The sequence below is a fragment of the Loxodonta africana genome, chromosome 8, assembly GCF_030014295.1.
Source record: "Loxodonta africana isolate mLoxAfr1 chromosome 8, mLoxAfr1.hap2, whole genome shotgun sequence".
NCBI classification, from domain to species: domain Eukaryota; kingdom Metazoa; phylum Chordata; class Mammalia; order Proboscidea; family Elephantidae; genus Loxodonta; species Loxodonta africana.
Window position 1 is genome coordinate 53,564,920 of NC_087349.1, and position 20,600 is coordinate 53,585,519.

The window sequence follows — 20,600 nt, forward strand, 5'->3', positions numbered from 1 at the left end:
TTCAAGGTTAAGCTGTGATATAGCATTAGAAGTGATTTTCCTAGAGTGGTAAATGCAGTCAATGTTTTAACTATTAAAAAAAACTGTTAATAGGGAATCAATCTAATGGTTTCTTTATTGTACTTACTAGAGCTAATTTAACACTTTAATAAACACACTATATGGAAATTTAGCCTTGGTCATTGTTTACTGATTCATTTGCTAATTTTGTTAAGCTCTATTTAATTTTTTTTAACTATTTTATTGTTAAAGCTAGATATTTTATATGTGCTTGATGTACAAGGGCCCCATATAACAACAATGATTATCAGTTAAACAAAGCAAAACAAAATAGCTTGAGAATAGATTAAGAGAGGCAAGCATTACTTCAGGCTGGGTCATTGTGTTAACTTGTCAAATGTGCATTATATACTGTGTGGAGAGGCAATATACAAAACAGCAGCAGCGGCAGCAGCAGCCACAGTTACCAGGAGCATTTCCCATATTATCCGATGCTGTTCTAATTGCCCTATATGGACTATCTCGAGCATCTTCAGAAAAATAGTAAGAAATATTGGTATTAATCCTATTTTACAAATCATAAATGTACGATGAAGAGAAATAAACTACCCCAAAGCCACATAAGTAACACGTGGGGTTTCTAGGTTACAAACTCTGGCAGTTTGACTTCAGAGCCTGAGAAGATTCATTAAGGACTATCTTATTTGGTACAGCCTATTTTTTTTTTTTTTTATACTCTAAAGTGGAAACCCTGGTGGCATAGTGGTTGAGTGCTAAGGCTGCTAACCAAAAGGTTGACAGTTCAAATCCACCAGGTGCTCCTTGGAAACTCTACGGGGCAGTTGTACTCTGTCCTGTAGGGTTGCCATGAGTCAAAATCGACTCCACGGCAATGCGTCTTGTTTTCACACTCCAAAGCAGGATGCTTGGCCCTGTGATAATTACATAAATGCACGTATGTGCAGTAACAATATGTTCATGGGCTTCAAAGGAGAGAAACCTTGAAAGCCATTGGGAGAATGATAAAGTTTAACGGTTGTTTAATATTGGAGAGGTCATTTAGGATTAAACTATAGAGGACTTGACAAGCAGTGAAACATGGATTCAATTTTTTTGTACCTTATTTTTACACAATTAACACGCACCGTCTACGTTTGTTTGCCAACTGCGCCCTCCCGCTCCGAGGTATTTTCCTACCCCCCACCCCCACCGAGGTATTTTCCTAAACGCACTATGCTAATTTTTTTACAGCAACATGTAAAAAAAATGGCAAAGTGGCAGTTATGAAAACAATTCACTGCAGGAGGGTGCCGTTTAGCAAGCAAATGTAGAATGAGCATGTTAATTGCGTAAAAACGGTAAATTCAGGGACATAAATGACTTTTGAATGGGCAAGTATTCTGACTGTGATCAGGAATGTATTTCGGGTAGGCATCTGCCAGCGGTATCTAAAAAGGAAAAGTATATGTGGGTCATGTCATTAGGTAATCTTACAGAATTAAACCAAAATAATAATTTTGTGATTAAAACACTTTTTAATCCTCAAAGAGTGAATCCAGAATTCTTTGTCCTATGCTTGCAGACATTTCTTGGCATAATTATCAAATCTGATATTTTTAAAAACAAGTATCAGAATATATTTTCATGAGTCAACATTTCTCTCATTCGGGATTAATTTTACAGGGCATTTAAAGTTAAGATTACACCTAATAAAATAGTTGGGATAAATATACCAACAAATATAACTTATCAACATTGAAAGATAGCTTACTTTTTAAGTTTTCTTTCCATTTAGATAGTATCATATTACTTTTTGAGACACAGTAATTAAAATCTTCCATTTTGCAAGCATCTGAAATCTCCCACTCTGGAAGTATTTGTTTCAAGCCTACATTTAATATAATGATATTATAAACTTACTCCTTCCACTCATAGTGATTAGAACATTGCAAGTTTTTTTGGGGGGGGGCGGGGGTGGTTCAAAACTCTCTACGCCATTAAAATTCAATTGCATTGCTTCCCATCATTCAGCTTTATCTGGCTAAAATCCTTTAATTCCCCAGCCACGCTGTTGGGGGCTCGAGGCTCATCACACTTAACCTCTGCCTAGGCTTCTCAGAAAAGAATTTGTTTCACTCCATTCATAGCTTCAATAGTTGAGCAAGCCACACGCAAGTGCACACTGGTCTTTTACCCTGAGCACACTAATCTGATTGTTTTTCCACTCTACAAACTCTGGGTCAACAATCAAGCTGCTGCCAGAAACTAATTAATTTGCAAACAGGCTTCTGTTTTCACAGAGGGAAAGCTTTTGAGAGCCATGTCAGGGAGGCCGGTCACACCATGGTTACACACATTGTCATGGCATCCACTTCTCTGGGTAAATCTCTTGCTTGATGTCACTGCACACATGAACCCAGATTACCCAGTCAGCAGTAAATCCCTATCGAGGCTCATGATGCTCTGAATGTAGCGACTCTACAAGAGGAAATTGGTATAGACAGGCTCTGTATTCATTAAACTGATGGTGGGACCAGGGAGAAAATGTAAGAACCAAGAGAAAAAGGGAAGCTGGCTTTGATTTCAAGAATTGTCTGAGATGGTGTTTGGTCTTTATAAGTGTTCATCACTTTTCGATGTTAAACGTGAAATTACTTTAAGTAGATGTAATGATACTCTTTCAACTGTTAATTCCTAAATAGGCAATTAGAAATTTGTGACTACCATGCCATATTTGACAGTTGTACATATTAGCCCATTACTAAAAAAAAAATTTTTTTAATTACATTTTCTAACAATTTAATCCAGGTAGCTTTTCTTAAAAGCTTGGAAAAAAAAATTCAGCTGCCAAGCAAATTGACACTGCTTGGTTCTTTTTTTTTTCCCCCCAAAGATTTACTCATTTTTCCTCATTAGTGCAATGGATTTCAAACAAAACAGGTTAAAAGTGATTATGTTCTTTAGATAAAAAGGGAACATAGAAAATAGGCCTGGGGAAAGGAAAATCAAGTGAAGGTAATTTTGGCAAATTTCAGCTCTTCAAGAAAAAAAGGCATAGTTAGTGATTTTCTTAATTTATCAGCACTTAGAGTGTCATGGTACAGTTTTGTTTTTTGAAAAGGCTATACAAGAAAGGATGCATTATTTATTCGGGTAAAAAAAATTCTAAGTAAGGGATTTAAGAGAAAACAAACTGGAATAATTATCTGGTTGTGTTTAGGTACAGATATAAATTCTTATTTTAAATGATTACACATGCATGTTTCAGTGTAATTTCAGGAAAAATAACCATAAATACCATCATTTTTATTTGTGTCTTTACACATTGCTATTCCAGAATTGCTATCTAATGAATACATAGTACAGCTCGTAGAAAACATAATACAAAAGTCAAAAGGATTGTGTCCTTGTTCCTTCTTTCATAGGCTATGAAATCTCAGAGATCTTTGCTGTTGTTGCTATTGTAGTTGAACTGAATTATCACACTCTATAATACTCATCTGCTTATATATAACCATCTTAATTAAGCCCCCAAAATAATACAAAATTGCATCATTAAGAAGTTCGAAGTTGTACAAAACTAGATAATCCATTTTACTTACTAAAAAATATCCAATTTGATACTCCAACATAGTTTGACTCCAAAGATGGGAGAGTTTAAAAAGTGTATCAATAAAAAAAAAAAAAAATGTATCAATAGAGCTGTACAAATGATTTGAGATTGGATATCTGGTACTATGTGTAGTATTAATTTGTGCTTCCATATTTGTAGTCATATTTCCTGGTTCTATTTTTCTAAAAATGCATCTTGATGGAGCAACTTGCATCTGAGGAGAACATAAAATATTCCAGTGCATGATCACGAAAGAAGCTATGCTGATTCCAATAAGGGCAGGCCATCCTGGTATAAGTGTTACAAGTGAGAGGAAGTAGAACGATGACTTACATACCATCTTAATTACAGAAAAAAGTAAGTGGGTTGGTCTATCCACAAGCACGATCCTTTTAGGAAATTCGACTAAAAGAAAACAGGTCTTCCTGAAATGAGTTGGAAGGCCTCACATTCCGGGCACTGTAATTATGTCTGTTTGTGTTTCCCAGGCCTTGGATCTCTCCAAGATCCATGAGGTTTCATATATTAAACTTGACTCTGGCTGCCCTTTCACCCTGACTCAAATATAATCACTGACAGAATGAGTCTGACAAAGCTTCCTAAGCATGTTCCAGCAATGGAAAGGCGATAGAGGATACAGAGATAATTGACATTTACTAAGTGCTTACTATGTGCCAAGTACTTGCTTGATGCTTTTTATACATTACCATATGGCCATTTTTTCACAATAACTTTATGAAGTAGGTAGTAGTATTCTCCTACTAAATATAAAGACCAGTCAAAGTAAAACCATTTTAGCTCACTCTCACGTATATATTGTTGGGTGCTGTACAGTAGATTTCAACTCATAGTCATCCCAATGTGACAGAGTAGAACTATCCCCTAGTGCTTTCTAGGCTGTAAACTTTATGGGAGCAAATAGTTTTATCTTTCTTCTCCATAGCCACTGGGTGGGTTTGAATACCAATCTTTCAGTTAGCAGCCAAGCACTTAATGATTGCAACACTAGGGCTCTCTCTAAAGAATAAACTCCGCCCCCCCCGCAAAAAAAAAAAAAAAAAAATACTCGTTGCCCGTTGAGCTGATTCGGATTCATAGCGATCCTATAGGACAGAGTAGAACTGCCCCATAGACTTTTCAAGTGGCACCTGGTGGATTCAAACTGCCAACCTTTCTCCTCCAAATCTTATAACATCCCACTATTAATCGAAAAAATAAACGATATTGAAAAAGTCTCCGTCAATTAGAAAAATAAATGTGGAAAAATAAATGTAGGATACCCATAATGTATGGATAAAACTAAAAGTTAAGAAATCACTGCTCTAATAGCGGTATAAACATCCTTGCCATCCTTTCATGCTATATGTTTTTCTATGAATATAGGGAGAATAATTTTCCTATTTCCATATGAATTGGAACTGGGATTTTAAACAATAAAATATTGAGTGAATTTATGTAGCACAAGAAAAGAAAACAGCATAAATGGATGGGCACATCCATGTCAAACCTTGTACCAGTAAATTTTCTGAAATCAAATATTGTTTTAGCCTTCAGCAATCTTAAATTAGGAGCCAGGGTAAGTGATGAGGAGCAAGAAAACAATTATGTTAAAAATTAAAAGACTGCTAATCATTCCTAATCTGTCCTTTTTAAATGAAACTGAATTTCAAACTTTATTGGCACCATTTTACTCATATTTTGTGAGTAATTATGAAACTAATGAAATCACATTCAATATATATATATATCTTTCAAAAGTCAATTATAGACCACTTAATTGTTGTTTTTCTTTAGCAGAAACAAAAAATAGAAGTCAACTAAACAGGCCAACTGATCTTTCTAAAGAGTTGAATTGATCTGAGAAAAGTCCTACGCCCAAATTAATTTTAATAGCCCCGAACCCCCTTTCAAAAAGTTTCTTGCAAGGTAATTTATTACTTCTGGCAGCACCAATGATTGTGTAGTGTATGCTGATGCCTCAAAACTCATTTATTTTGTGCATGAATGTGTAAACAGTATGTTTCCAATTTTATTCTGGAATGGTATTTAATTTCATGTGGCTTGTGCTTCACAGTCCCTTGGTTCTATCTCAAACATGTCTGAATCCTCCATCTTGCAACAGCTCTGGTTTCTGCACGCTGTCAGATACAACCTTTGTGCTAATTTGGAAAACTCAGTTCTCACGTTTAGCGCTGAGAGACTGATAACTGAATTCTCAAATGAACTACACATTTTCAGAGATGAAGTACAGAGCTGTGGACAATGACTGTGTTTTCCCACAGTGTAAATTCTTCAGGCTCAGCTGTCAGCATTTGAGTGTGCCGCACAAAAGCAGCTTTAACTCGATGACTTGTTTTCTCCAAGATCATAAAAATGAAATGAACACTACACTCTCCTTTACGTTATTCCATCTTATACTGCGACTTTATTTCTCAGAGACAGTGAAAGGCTGTATACCTTTCAGAGTTCTTAGTAGATCAAAGTCTCCTTCTTTCTGAATAAAAACAAATATTTTCCCTCCCACATGAATATTCCTGTTTGAGAACAGACCAGATAACAAGGTTGAAAGAAGTTTTTTCCTACTAATTTTGTCCTCTTGAGTATGAAAGAAAACTTTTAAAATTTAAACCTATCCTTTAGTAAAAGAAAATATTGTGAAATAATCAAAGTTTTATTTGAATATAGACTGTGTCAGTGGAGGTGTGTTGGGATACACATAATTATGCAGCGACAGTTATACATACAATTGAACATAACAGAATTTGAAAGTACCTCATTTCACCCAAATAATGCACACCTTTTACATTTGTTTGCTGCCTGTGCCCTCTCCCCTGCCCCCCAAGCACGCTTACAAGCTTCGCCATGCCAGTCCTCTTCCACATGTCGCTGTAAAAAAGTTAGCACAGTGCTTATGAAAACACCTGAGGGGGAGGGTGGCGAGGCTGGCAAACAAACGCAGAAGGTGCAAGGTGCTTTTGCAAATAAATAAATAAATAAATAAATTTTATTTTAAAGATATGGTAAATGCTAAAATCGTAACATGAATAAAAACTCCAAACACAGTTGTTTCGATATGTTATTCTTTACAGAAGAACTTACATTTAAGCTGAGCCTGGAAGAATTAGTTTGTTTTTTCGTAGAAAGAAAAAAAAAAGAAGAAAAGTCTTTCTAGCCATAGATGCTTGATGACGTCAATGAGTGTGTATTTTCAAAGAATTTTTAGCATAAACAAATACTTGCAGGAGAGTTTGTCTAGAACAGAGGTTGATAAAAGAATTCTAGGAAGCCATTAGTGCCCTTTAGAGGAGCAGTTTCACAGGGATACACTATTGGATGTAAGGCAGATCGAGAGTGTGTAAGGGTGGCAAAAAAGTTGAGAAAACAAGTACTAACCACGTTATGGATTTAGACATATGGGCACTTTGTGCCAGCACAGGATTAAAAGGAGGGTTTTGGATAGAATAAATGAACACGTTTAAAGGTCTAGTAGAATAAATTAGTGCTGAAGAGGAAACAAAGGCAGTAAAAGAAATGTAAATTAGGTAAATTTCTGGAAGAACATCAATGCAATTAACAGCAAAGGCAGAAGTGCCAAAACTTCGACATTAGGAGACACGTCCTTCTTTCTAATACATGAAAAATAATAGAACAATCGGAAACGTTAAAAGCAGGAGGGAAGATTTATTAAGTCGAGGTTTGTTATATATTTTGAATAGTCACTTTGGGGTATGAGGTATAGCAAAACAAAAATGGTCACATAAAATCCATGGTCTCCTGAAGGTACAGAGATACAATTGTCCGGATAGAGAAGTGTGATTTTTCTCTACCAAGCCAACAAAGAAGCGAAGTAATGAAATAAATTCTGAGGTTGCCCAGCTCTAAGAACAGGCGAGGCAAGTGCAGCAGAAGTTTAAAAAGCGAGACAATCAAGCATCTTACTGAGGTCAGCAGCTCTATTCTTACTAATGAGTCATGTGAAACCAGGAAAAAGTTCATGGATGGGAGACTGGGCAGCCTTAATTTATAAGGTTGAGGGCAGAGATAAACAAGGATAATAGCTACTCAATAAATGGGGATAATAATTACCCATGAAAATATTATGGGTATTGTTATAAAAGTCTTTGATGAATACGTAACTAAACATTTTTAAAACTAAAATTCTAGACAAAGGTGATGTAAGAATTATTTGGTGCAAAATCTGAATGAAAATATTATTTATTTTAGGCATATATATAAAAAAATACATACATATACATACATATATACATGGGTGTGTATATATATAAATCTCTTGATGAAGCAGTGAACTCAGAAGTTCAGGAGACTAGGTTCTTGTCCTATATCTTTTATTAATAGATTAATGGGTTAGGTAAGATATTGGCTTTAATTTCCTCACCTCTATGTGGGAGAAGAAGTTTTAGCCAAGAGTAAAGGAAAAGCAACTGAAATATTGATGTAAAAGCCCTGTGAAATTTTGAAAACATTATCAATGTAATGTTATTATTAGTGCTGCGATTTAAAAAAAAAAAAAAAAAATTTAATAACTAATATGGTGCTCTCAAGTCAACAATGGGAGATGTAGAAGAAAGAAATGCTGCACCGTGAGATTTGTTGCGGTATCCCTGGAAGATAGGATTGGTAAGCCATCTTATCTTTTTCCATTGCCTCTTTTCCGTGTCTCCAGCCCACATCTTTCCATAGCTATCTACTGAGAAACTTCAATTTTGGCACGAAGTAAATATTATCCTACATTTTTAATCTCTCTTTTCTCGTTTTGCCCAAGTTTCTCACACCCACAGTCATGAAGTCACTGCCATTAGCTCAACACCATACTAAATCTTAAGTCACAGCATTTGTACTCGAAAGGAAAACTTCTCCAATGACTTAACACAGTTACACATGCTATGTGTCTGTGTTACTGCACACACCACTTACCATTGAGCCACCTGGAATCATGCTGCTCTGTCCTGATGGGGTGGTGGTGCCCAAGAGTCCGGAAGATAGCAAAGTCTCGCCCCATAAAGTCAGCTGCAGTGCCAGAGTATAATTCTCCATCTGTATTGTGACAGAATGAAATCACATACACATTATTTAATTCAATTAAGGCAAGAAAAACAAAATGAGCAAACAAAAAGCAAAGTTTCATGTTATAATCATGCTAAAAAGAAAATAGAAATAATCTCTGCATCATTGTATTTCATCTGATATCTTTAGAAAAGGAGTATTTTATTAAACAATAATTTACTATCTGACTATTCATTAAATACTGTCTTAGAAAAACTGAATAAAGTCTGATTCAGCGAGCATTGTTAAATCATGAAATTTTATGCCTTTCCACTATGACTAGTGAGAAACTTACAAAACGTGACATGCAACTATATTTAATAATTGTTTGCTTTTATGCAGGTAAACCTACTATGATTCTAATATCCTAATTTAGTAGACGAAAGAATTGCCACAAAATCCTCTTTATATTTTTAATTTTAATAGAAATTAAATTTCTAATATACTTCTTTATCACTAGATATGAATTAATACGATTCTGGTATAATTTTAAAAGTATTGATATTTTCCTTGCTAAATATTTTTTCTTGTTTTTTTTTTTAACTTTTTAATATATCTAGTGGGGGAAGTATTCTAACTTGGAATAAGATATACAATCTGAGAACAAGGTCACTATGTGGCCTCAGTTATAACAGAAACATCTTTAAAGTGGAGGCAATTTTGACAAACTCAGGTCATAATCACTGATGATTTATTTTGTATTGTTGTGAATTAAGATTCCATTGTTCTTTAACTCATTCATACTTAAATGGAATTAACTCTAGGTCACAGCTGAATAATGGAGGAATCATAATTAGAGGGTAAGGAGGAGACAGGCAAAACAGAAAGGGAGGAGAAAGAAAAGTTAATATTTACTGAATACCACTCTGTGCTTGTCAGGCAGCCAAATATTGGACTTGACACTTTCAAAATTATCTTATTTGGTTCTGTCAACAACTCCATGATGTAAATATTGCTATCCCTATTTTACAGTTCAAGAAACCCAAGGCTGCTCAGCTAATCACTAGGCAAGTAAAGGCGAGGGTTCAAACCCAAACCTGTTACACTAAACCATAACATTCATTCAATAAACTGCAGTTTGTAAAAATTATGCTTTTTTTCCTCTAAAAAGAAGGTGCCTCATATTACATTGTTCCAGAAAATTCATGATTGTCTGTACAGACACAGTGAATTATTTGCAAAACAGAACATAATTTATAAAATTTTCCCCAAACAATCCACCATAATCAAAGTGAAACTTAATATTTTATTGATTGTTTTGGATATGTTAATGTTTCTGATTCATTGATCTGAAAAATATTTAGAGACTAAAGCAGGCATAAATAAATTATAACTTAAATATTTTATATAGCACTGCCATTTCCAAGAGATACTCATATTTGCTAAATAAAGGAAGACTTTCTGTGAATCTTGAATTATAAATGCATATGGGAAAATCTTACTTATATGATTCTTTATATGATATGCTTTGTTTACATCTTCAATTCCCACTTGCAAGTAAGGACTCTGCAGTATACGCAGACATTCCTAGTGGTCCGACCTAAAACAATTCGTTTCATAGTTGTCCAACTGACTCAGCTTTGGAGAACATCCAGAGGAGTGGAGGATAGCTACATAGACAAACACTGAACAGCTCCCAGTTACTGTTTTCAAGATGAATAGAAAGATACCTATCTTGACAATTGAGTTGTAAAACGCTGGTCATTTTTTTTGAATTGCTGTGAATTAAGAATAATAAAAATGGTTATAAAATATATATAGTAGAAATTACTAGCTAAATGAAGAGTGATCATACATCATTCTAATGGTTCAGAGTGGTGTCTTTGAACTCAAAAGCACCTTGTGTTCTCTTCACTTAATTATCAAGTTCATACCTGACTTACTCTAACTAACCATAATGTGTTCCAAAGTATTACACCTGACCAGAAAGCAAAGAAGGAACCTTGTTGTAAAAATCACAAAAAATGCTATAAATAAAAGCTATCTATAATTTCAAAGGGACCTTAAAATATTGAAGTCTATATTTTCTTAATATTAACCTATATTCAATCACCGTAACATTTTTATTAAGGCTAATATTCTATCTTTTTATGAATAATTGATAAATGCAAGCGATGGATTTTTAAACTTAAGGTGAAAGATATTTCTTGGTCCGTGTGAATAAGAAGGTATTAGATAAAAATATGTTGGTAAAGCAGCTTGAAATACGCATACCAGTTTCAAAGATTTTCATGTTGGAATATTGGTCAAAGAATGTCTTTCGTCCTCTTTCTTTTGAAAAATTAAACTGTTAAATTATTAATTGAACCCACTTGAATCATAATATTGGTAATTAAAAGGAGAAAAAGTAAAAATAGAAACTAAAAATTAAAAAAAAAAATCAACAATTTCATATCAGAGTGTAGATAGACTGACCATGTCCTCGATGTGGTGTATTCAGAAATAGAAGATTAAAAAATGACATAATTAGTGGTTTATCATTTTTTTGTCATTCAGCTTGTTTTAGGGTGAGTCAGTGCCACAATTATGATTGTTATTATTATATACACTGAGTGGGGGTGAAATAACAAAAACAGCAAATGAAACTGTTACTTGGATTTAGAAACCTATTTGTTTCTCTTACCCGTTTGTCTGTTTTATAACTTTTTATCTACTCCCACGTGACAAAGGCATAAATCAACAAAAGGAAGGCATAGGAAGTAAGACCAATTTTCTTTCTCTTTTGCAACAGATGGAAAGGTCATCAGAGAAAGGCTCCGTGGAGGAGCTACTGACTCAATTTATTACTAAGAATAGAATTAAACTGAACAATTGACTTATAAGCTAGAGGAAGGTGCAGTTTAGGCTCCAGTTGCCTCCAGCCATAGGAAATTACCTCCCATCTGAATATTATTTTTGGCTAGAGTCAGGGTGATTTCTGTGAGCTGGAGGGTACCAGATGATTAGGTAGCCACGAAGAACACTTTCTCATATTGTTCACAAAGCATGTCAATAACTGTTTTCTTAGTGCTAGGTTTTAGATGAGATTTACTGCAGAGATTTCTATACTGATGATTGTTTCAGAAAAGCTATGACATCTTTGTTGTTTTGGCCCAAAAGTATAGGTGGAAGAATTTCCTACTTTCGCATGCTCATTAAGCAGAAATATTAAATCAATCCAGAGCATACTCCATTTAATATCATTGAGTACTTTCACCATACATTAAAAACTTGTTACATTCTATGACTGTCTAAAATGATCTTAAGAACCTGACTATAAGAAATGTACTGTATCTCTGTTGGGTTATTTTTGGAGAAAAGATACATTTAACAAAATACCTACTTGCCAAACTTATTTTATAGTTCCCAGGTCATTAATGAAGTTATCAAATTATATGTTGGTTCTTGAGCATTGTGTTCCTTTGTCAGTTTTATGACTCTAATAGAACTCTTCTTGAAAATCTGAAATAGTATGTTAGGTGAATGTTTTCTACAATGATTCAAGTGGCATTATGATTCAGGTGCATACTTTTGGGCTTTCCATATATATTAATGTATTAGTGAAAGAAAATATAATGTTTGTCCAATTTTATTAAACTGATGTTAGAAAAATATACTTGAGGAATTGTTATATATATCAAAAAATGTAGTGGGGTACGCTCTCTCGAACAAAGTCATTAAGCTCCTCTCTGAAAAATACCATATAGAGAGTTTGAATGTTGCAAAAATAATTCATTGGTCTAAGATAAATTAGTGCTGACAGATGTGTCCACCCATCTAGAAACTGTCAAATATAAAGGCTGATATTTGAGTACACCACCATTCTTTCTTAACTGTAAGCTTTCTTCTCTGTTGCTAAGGAAAGCATTCTGAGATGAAGAAAGTTTAGTGCTGCATTTCCTCCATGGTTGAGATACCAAGAGACATGTGTATTAAACAAAAGTTCATATATACTCTGGATTTTCTGTTCAAAGCTCAAAATGAAGTAAAAATGTGGCTTAGATCAGTTAACGTATTGGATTACAATTCCTAAGAAGGGTGTGGTGAGGAGAAACAGAAGGCGAGAAAAACATTTCCTGATGAAATTGAAGCATTACTACCGCAGGTGAAAAGTGTGACATGGATGTGAGCAAAAATCAAACAAACCTAAAGACCAAACCATTATGTTGTTAACACCTTAAGTAAATTCCATTCACAGAGTTACAGTAATCAGAAACAGAAGGAACAAAAGAACCTTCTCTCTCTCTCTCACACACACACACGCACATGCATACACACGTGCACACGCACACACACACACAGAGCATGGATGAAACCCATTCCCTTGGAGTGAAAGGGTATGGAAATAGAACAGCAATTTTCTTACATTTTTACTTTTATTGGGTACCTCCTCTATTCCAATAAATACAATATGCTGCCTCTGTTACTTGTGTTGTCCTTTTAAAATTAACATTTACTTTTTCGTAGTTTATATGTATGCACGGTGAAAATGGAAAATATAAAATCTGGGTACAAAATCTCTCTCCCAGCCTCCCCAGTGGCAAACACTGTCACTGGTTTTTTTTGTTTCTTTTTTTTCCTTCTCCTTCCACATAAAAAAATATTCCAGAAATATACAAGCACCCAAAATAGTGGTGTATAATTACATTGTCTTATTTAATCCTAACAATAAACTACTGGAATTAATATAGTCATCTTATTTTACACATAAGTTAGTTGAGGCTCAGAGAGTTTCATATAATTTTCTCAATTATATTTAATTTAGGAAGTACCTTGTTGCTCTAATACCAAGTTAGTATTTTTTTTTATGCTGGTACTCTCTTTCCTGGGGCGAGGTAGAATTCCAACTTGAGGATCTTAGCTAAAAGTTGCAGAACTTTGAAACAGATCTCAATTTTATCTCTTAGCCATGAAATATTTCTAAATAATTAGTGCTGAAATGCCTGGAAGAAACTTCAATGAGGAAATTAAACTTCTCTCGAGTTAACTATTGCTTTCACGTTGTGAAGATGTGAGGTGATAATTAGTGGGGAAAATACTGAGTTTTATTCTTGTCTTATGCTCACACCTGGCATTTATTCTAAGCAGGGGAGTGACTGCTACCTTTCATAAAGAAAATTTAAACAAAGTCATAAAAATATTTGCAGGTGGATGAAATAAAAACATTTTAAAAATAAATACTGGAACAACTCCATTTTGATAAAATAATCTTTGTTAAAAGAGACTTGAAAAATAACTTTACTAAGGCGATTTGAGAAATGTAGGACATGTTATAGGATTTGGAAACTTATTTCGATGGCTAGGTATTATTCATGTGAAGATCCATAATTTCCTATGATCATTAGCTTAAAAAACCCAAGGCATTTTGGAAAGAGGATATACTAAACCTCGATAGTTTCTGGAAACTAAAAAAAATTCAAGTTGTCATTCAGTTTTAAAAGTTTACTACTGGTTGAAACTGCTTAACAGTGGGATCGATAGTTTCAAAAGAAACTGCTGCCAAGAGCTTTCTGGCCAGTTTACCAATAAATGGTTTGTGCCAAGCCTGATTTTTTTCCCTTAGTATTAGAGGAGAAAGCAGCCTGGCACCACCTTGAAACATTCCATGTTATGTGCTGAAATGAGGGGATGGTATCCAAAACATTTTGGGAAGATAGGTTTTCCCAATGTCCATTCTGTAATATAAAATGTGCAACCTGCATATTTCAGACAGTTGCTACCTTTTTTATGTAAAAATGTTTTGGAAGTATTGTAGAGTATATATGTGTTAAAAAGCTCCATTCAATCATTAAGCATTCTTTTGAAAGCAGCACAAGAGAAAATGCCAAGAAAAACCCAAAAAGGGAAATCAAATGTACTGTGAGAGGGAGAATTTATAGCATCGTTATAAAGGAAGCAAATAACCTCAATAAAGGGAGTTACAGCTCTTGAATTAAAATGGCATTGTGGGTATTTTAAGGGATTTTACTATTTTAGTATGGTCTGTTCCTTCTTTTGTATGATGCTATTCAACCGATTCAGAAATTAATGTATTTTGGCTGGAATAAAATTTCCTGTCAGTAGGCACAATCTTTATACCTTTGAAGCTTACTAAATTATTTTACCATATTGGATAGATTATGTCTGGACTTCCATTTAAAGGCTGCTTCTCATGCCTACTGTTCATTTTTAGCCAGATATCCTCTCAACTCACTGCACTTCCCTCATTCATTTTCCTTTTCACAAACCCAAAAGCTTTTTCAAAGAATTTCTAATATAAAATAAAATAAAACGTGCAGCTTCATATTCTTTGTGGACTTCGTGTGGTTGCATACCATACGAGCTATGTAATATCTACTTGTCATCATCCTTTCTCAACTGAATATTAAAATAAATAATCAAACAAATCCCTACTGAGGAACATACCACAAATTAAGGCTGCTTGAGGCACAATTTTATACACTGCTTTTTCAGGAATACCCATCTTTTTTCATAGTGTGCAATTTAAATAAGTATAGGCTGCAAGTTTGAACAAGGTATGACTCCCCCCCATTGTTTGAAACGGCTTTTAAATTTCAGTGTGTTCCCTTAAGAAAATCATCTACATGTAATCACTAGGCCTTCCATAAATAAGAGAATTACAAGTGTGCTAAATTTGCTGCCTTCCTTTAGGTCTTAAACTTTTGTTAAAATGCTGCTAAATGGATTAAATGGACTGTAACGGTCCGCATTTATAACGCAATCGAGGTGATAATTCATAATGCAATTGTTTTGTTCTTTATAGAGCAGGGGTCACTGAAACAGTGTTAAATACTTTAGAGAATACTGGAAGAATATATCTTCATAGATAATGCTGGAGTTAATATGACTAAAGCTTCATTTTTTGAGTAGGAAAAAGTTATTTGTAAAAGGAAAAAGACTGGGAAAACATTATAAACTTAGGATACATCAGATAGAAACCTAAATGTACTTTTTAAAATCTAGATTTATTACTCGACATTTAATTAGAAATTTTATATGTGAAAAGTGTCACAAATATTTTTATTATGTTATGAAACAATTACTTTCATATTTGAAAGAAAAACAAAAATTACATCATTTATATAGATTAAAAAAAAATTTTTTTTTATATAGATTGTATAGAAAGCTTTGGAAACCCTGGTTGCATAGTGGTTAAGGGCTACGGCTGCTAAGCAAGAGGTCGGCAGTTTGAATCCACCAGGTGCTCCTTGGAAACTCTATGGTGCAGTTCTACTCTGTCCTATCGGGTCGCTAGGAGTTGGAATCGACTCGACAGCAGTGGGTTTGAGTTTTATAGAAAGGTTTATTCAGTAAAAGAATCACGACCCAGAATCTTATGTGTTTTAAGTTGATGTGCTCAAAGTTAAAAAAAAAAAAAAATGCTTAATGATCTATCAGTTTTTGTTTGTGTTTTTATTTAATCCAAGTCCGGAGGTGAGTGAAAGGGTATAGAATATACTCTTTATCCTTCAATACAGACTAAAATTCTCTCACTTTTTTTCCTTCGTAGCCCACACATTATGACTACGTATTCACCACCTATTTGCAATGCAAAAGAGGAAAGAAAAAAAAATGGAAGAGAAGGTTTGTGAAATTACAAAATATACTTTCTTTAGATAAAGAAAAAGAATGAGGAGGTGCAAGAGAGCAGGAGCCAAGGTCACAAAAGGGAGAATTCAGAGGGCTTTCTCTAGGCTGACACACCCAACAAGATATGAGGATGGGTCAATTCGCTCCAGGTAAAGCAATGAGTCTCCGCCAATTGTACCCCAGTCAGACTGATCCTACTGATAAACTTGTCCAAATCTTGAGAGTGTGACAAATCTTGGAACAACAATGAACAAGATTGACTGAATCTCATTCTTTCTTTCTGATTTGTCAAAATTCTCTTCTTAAATGCTTCTTTCATGAAATGAAAACCAAAAACACTTTCTCACAAAATAAAAATTTTCAAAGTTCATGTGGGGATGTATAGTGATTGAACAGGCCACTTGAAAGATACTATTAAACCATTCTGAATAAAAAGAATCACAGACTGGATAGTGTCATAGTCAAAACAACATTTAGTGTTTCTTCTCCATTTTCAAAATATTTGAACATATCACAACTCTCCTAAAATAGTTTAAAACGAATAATGGAAAATCTCAGTAGATAAAAAAAAGCACACACAAGCTGGTTATTATCTACAGAAAATTCACTGCTGAATTGATGGTTGACTACATACCTATTAAAAGAGAGGCTGTCAGCAGTTTAGGGTCATATGGACTCTTCCCACGGCCATTTTCAAAATGTGAGTCTTCCAGTTTAAAAATGTTATCCTGTTGATAAGAAAAAGAAGGCTTGAACTTATTTATAAAAGGAAGTATTTTGAACATGTTAGTTAAACAAAGAGAGCTTGAGTATGTGTGTCAAATAGCAAGGGATATCTTCAATGGTGTGAATTTTATGGATGACAAAATATATTTAATGGATTAAAACATAGCTATTAGTCAAATATCTACTTAGCTCAGAAATTTTTTTTTAATTGTGTTTTAGGTGAAAGTAGCTCAGCAATTTTTAGTAGCATTTAGGATGTTGCTCGTAAGTAATAATGTGTAAATAAACTTTAAAGAACAGGAAGTGTTATGATAAGTGTTGAGTGTGGTCATTTTACCACACAGGTATGCCGTGAGCTATTCTACTGGTTCCTGAAGGAAAGAATTTTAAATTTAGATAAAATGACTCCTTTTCTGTCTTCATATAAAGAAGAAAAATAGCAACTGACTCTACTGGATGTCTATAAAAGATACACTATCTCATCTTTCTGTATTTTCCAAAAGGAAGTACTAAATACCCAGAGAGGTCACTTCCTCTATAAGTCCTTCCTATATCTTTGGTGCCTGCATGCTTCTCAAGCACTTGTGAGTTACCCCCATCGGCAGGTGATAAGGCACCCCAAACTATCCTCAGCCAGCTCTCTATGTGGGAAATATCAAACTGTATATTGAGGCAGGTTGTCTGGAGGTGCTGTCATCACAATAACAAACACAAAGGTGACACATGTTATCACAGGAAAGTTGGCTTAGTTGAATCCAAGTACCCAGAAATGGGAACAAAAATTTGACTATGAATTAAAATATACACATGCTCCCAGGTAGAAATTGTGCAGGAAAGCACTATAACCAAAGCCTTGATAAGGACTTAACTCATGCCTGAGACTCCGCAGTCAGAATGTGTCTAGCTTCTGCAACCACTATGTGACAGTGGAGCAAACTTGGGATATTTGGAGCACTCATTTCAGAACCAGGTGCCCTGGGAATTCATTAGGTCTGAATATGTATGATTTTTCCAGTAGCACATTAGCTTTTCCATAGACTGAAATAAAATAGCTTTTTTTTTTTTTTTTTTCTGGCAATTTCTCTACTGTTCACATAAAAGTATTTTCTATCTTAGAACAGTAAATGGTGTTCATTTTATGGTCAATAAGGATCCCTTTATTTGACATTTAATATTTCTGATGGAGCTAATGGCATGGTTTCAAATTATGACTCTTACACCGCATTTGAGTTAGGGAGGAAAAGTGAAAAGGAAGCAAACCAAAAGTGTTTTCCATTTTTATTACTGTGAGTGAGAATTACACATTGTATACTTGCATTGATTCTATATTTGGCAATTAAGCTACCCTATAAGCAATGATGGTTCTAAAACTCACATTGTGTATTAATTTATAGGCTTTCCCAGAATTGTGATAAGTTATAATGGGAAAGACAGTGCGCTAGGTGCCAGGCTTAGGTGGCTCTTCAGTCACTATTTATCTGAGCCTCTGGTCTGGTCCCTAAAAGTCAATATAGATAAGGGTATCTAACCCCACAGGTTTATTATAAAGAACAAAGAATTTAAATAAAACATTTCAACAACGGCAGAATAAACTACAAATGCAATATCTTTTATTCTATTATTACTGCTCTTATTACCACTCTAACAAAGTAATATGAATATTTAACACAAGCTGTTATCATTATTGCAAATTTTCCTCGCAAAATGAGAAAAAAATTACTTAAGGACACATATATGTCAGCAAATTCCAAACCTGTTTACAAATACAAATTTATTGTAGGTGCATGGATATTAAAACTTTAATGTGAGACTTACTGACATGTGCTAAGAAAAGCCCACAAGTCACAAATATTTTTTTAAAATATTTCGATGCATTTTGATTAAAACAAAAGAAATAGTGAAAAGTCAGTATGCTCAGTAAAAGATCCACATCCGACTGCCATAAATCAAGGAAAATATTAAAATTTGTGCATGTGATTATTTCTCATGGTTTAGAGGAAGTAGCAGGGGAAGTGGTGGTATGGTTGAAAATATTGTTGTAAAGATTATATATTTCTTATAGTCATTAGACGTTTTACAGTACTAACAAGGATAGAGGAACTATCCCTCAATGTATGAGACACTTTTTGTCTGGGATCATATGTCCAAGTTAATTAGACAATGCCAAGATAGTTAAGTACTTCCAACCTCATGTAATGTTTGATTTACACGGTAAAGGGTTAGACTTCATAGGAGAAGAGGTAAAGCATACCAGTTATGGTTCAAGAGAAGATGAAAACTATCTTTCGTCATGGTGGGGTAATATGTTCAAAGCTGCTCTCCTTTTCCTTTCTTCCTTTTTGCTCAATCCCATAAATAAATACTAGGTTCCTTGCCTCTTTTCCTGGTACATAAAATCTTTTTTTTTTTTTTTTTTTAATGTAACTCTCTTAGATTCTTGGGTACCTTCCATGTAATTCTTCTATATTCTTATATGATTCCACAGAGAAGTAAAACAAATTGAATTTCCTCTCTAGCCTAGCCTTAGTGAGATGGGGACCTGGAATACATATAATTTGATTTCTGAATAGGAAAGTAAAATAATATTTCTTACATGCAAATGTTTGTAGTGTAAAATTCATACCCACTGCATACAGTAATGAGGTCCAAGGGTGTTGAAATGGGACAGAACTGGGTGCTAACCCTGGCTCTGCCTTTTATTAGCTCTGGGTCTCAGACAAGTCCCTAAACTCTTCTGAGACTCAGATTCCTCATTTGTAAAAGGAGGATATGAAAATCTTATAAGGTTGATGTGAAAATTTATTATAATTATACATTTTATATATATATATAACATACTTAGTGGGTCCCCCCCTAATTCATTGATTTCCTTGTTTCATTGTTTTTAATTGCCACGATAAAAGAATCCTTTCCTATACTGATTGAAATCTCTCATGCCACAGTGAGAATGCCTCCCTACATTTTCATCGGTGGAAATTAGGTTAAATATATACACAAATGCTTTGACCTCCCACAAGGCATTGAGAATTGTTCTTTAAAAAGACAAAGGTCCTGATGAAAAACTTTCTTTAAAAAAAAGCATTTAATTTGAAAAATATATTGTTTTTCTTAATCTGTGATTTTCTTTCAAAGTGACTGTAACTGCCATTTCATTAAAATATTTTATTGAGAATCTCTAAAATTTGCAATATCACTAAATATCCTTAAATGTACAAAAACTGTTGATTGAAAATCTAACCTCTTTACAATGACCGGTAAATTTAATGTGATTTATATGAAGATATACTAATATTGTTGTTTCTGTTATCTAGTGGGAAACCCTGGTGGCATAGTGGTTAAGTGCTATGGCTGCTAACCGAAGGGTCTGCAGTTCGAATCCACCAGGCGCTCCTTGGAAACTCTATGGGGCAGTTCTACTCTGTCCTATAGGGTCTGTACGAGTCGGAATCGACCTGATGGCACTGGGTTTGGTTTGTCATCTAGTGAGCAAGGCCTATTAGATGTGATTATGTATGTTGATCCATTCTCACACTGTGTAAAAAATATAACTGCATTTTAACTTTCTATCTTGTCATATGTAATATATCACTTACTTCATTATCTAGCTCTACATGGAAGGCTTTCCAAA

General features: G+C 34.3%; 1 protein-coding gene across 1 annotated transcript in view; it reads right to left on the reverse strand.

The window, feature by feature from the left end:
• SEMA3A (semaphorin 3A) overlaps positions 1 to 20,600 on the reverse strand; it is a 234,642-nt gene that overhangs the window by 75,530 nt on the left and 138,512 nt on the right. The window contains exons 5-6 of the mRNA XM_003407174.4: positions 16,881 to 16,974; positions 8,549 to 8,668 (exon numbers count right to left, since the gene is read on the reverse strand). Coding sequence (XP_003407222.1) covers positions 8,549 to 8,668; positions 16,881 to 16,974 — 214 coding nt within the window. The remainder of the gene's footprint in view (positions 1 to 8,548; positions 8,669 to 16,880; positions 16,975 to 20,600) is intronic.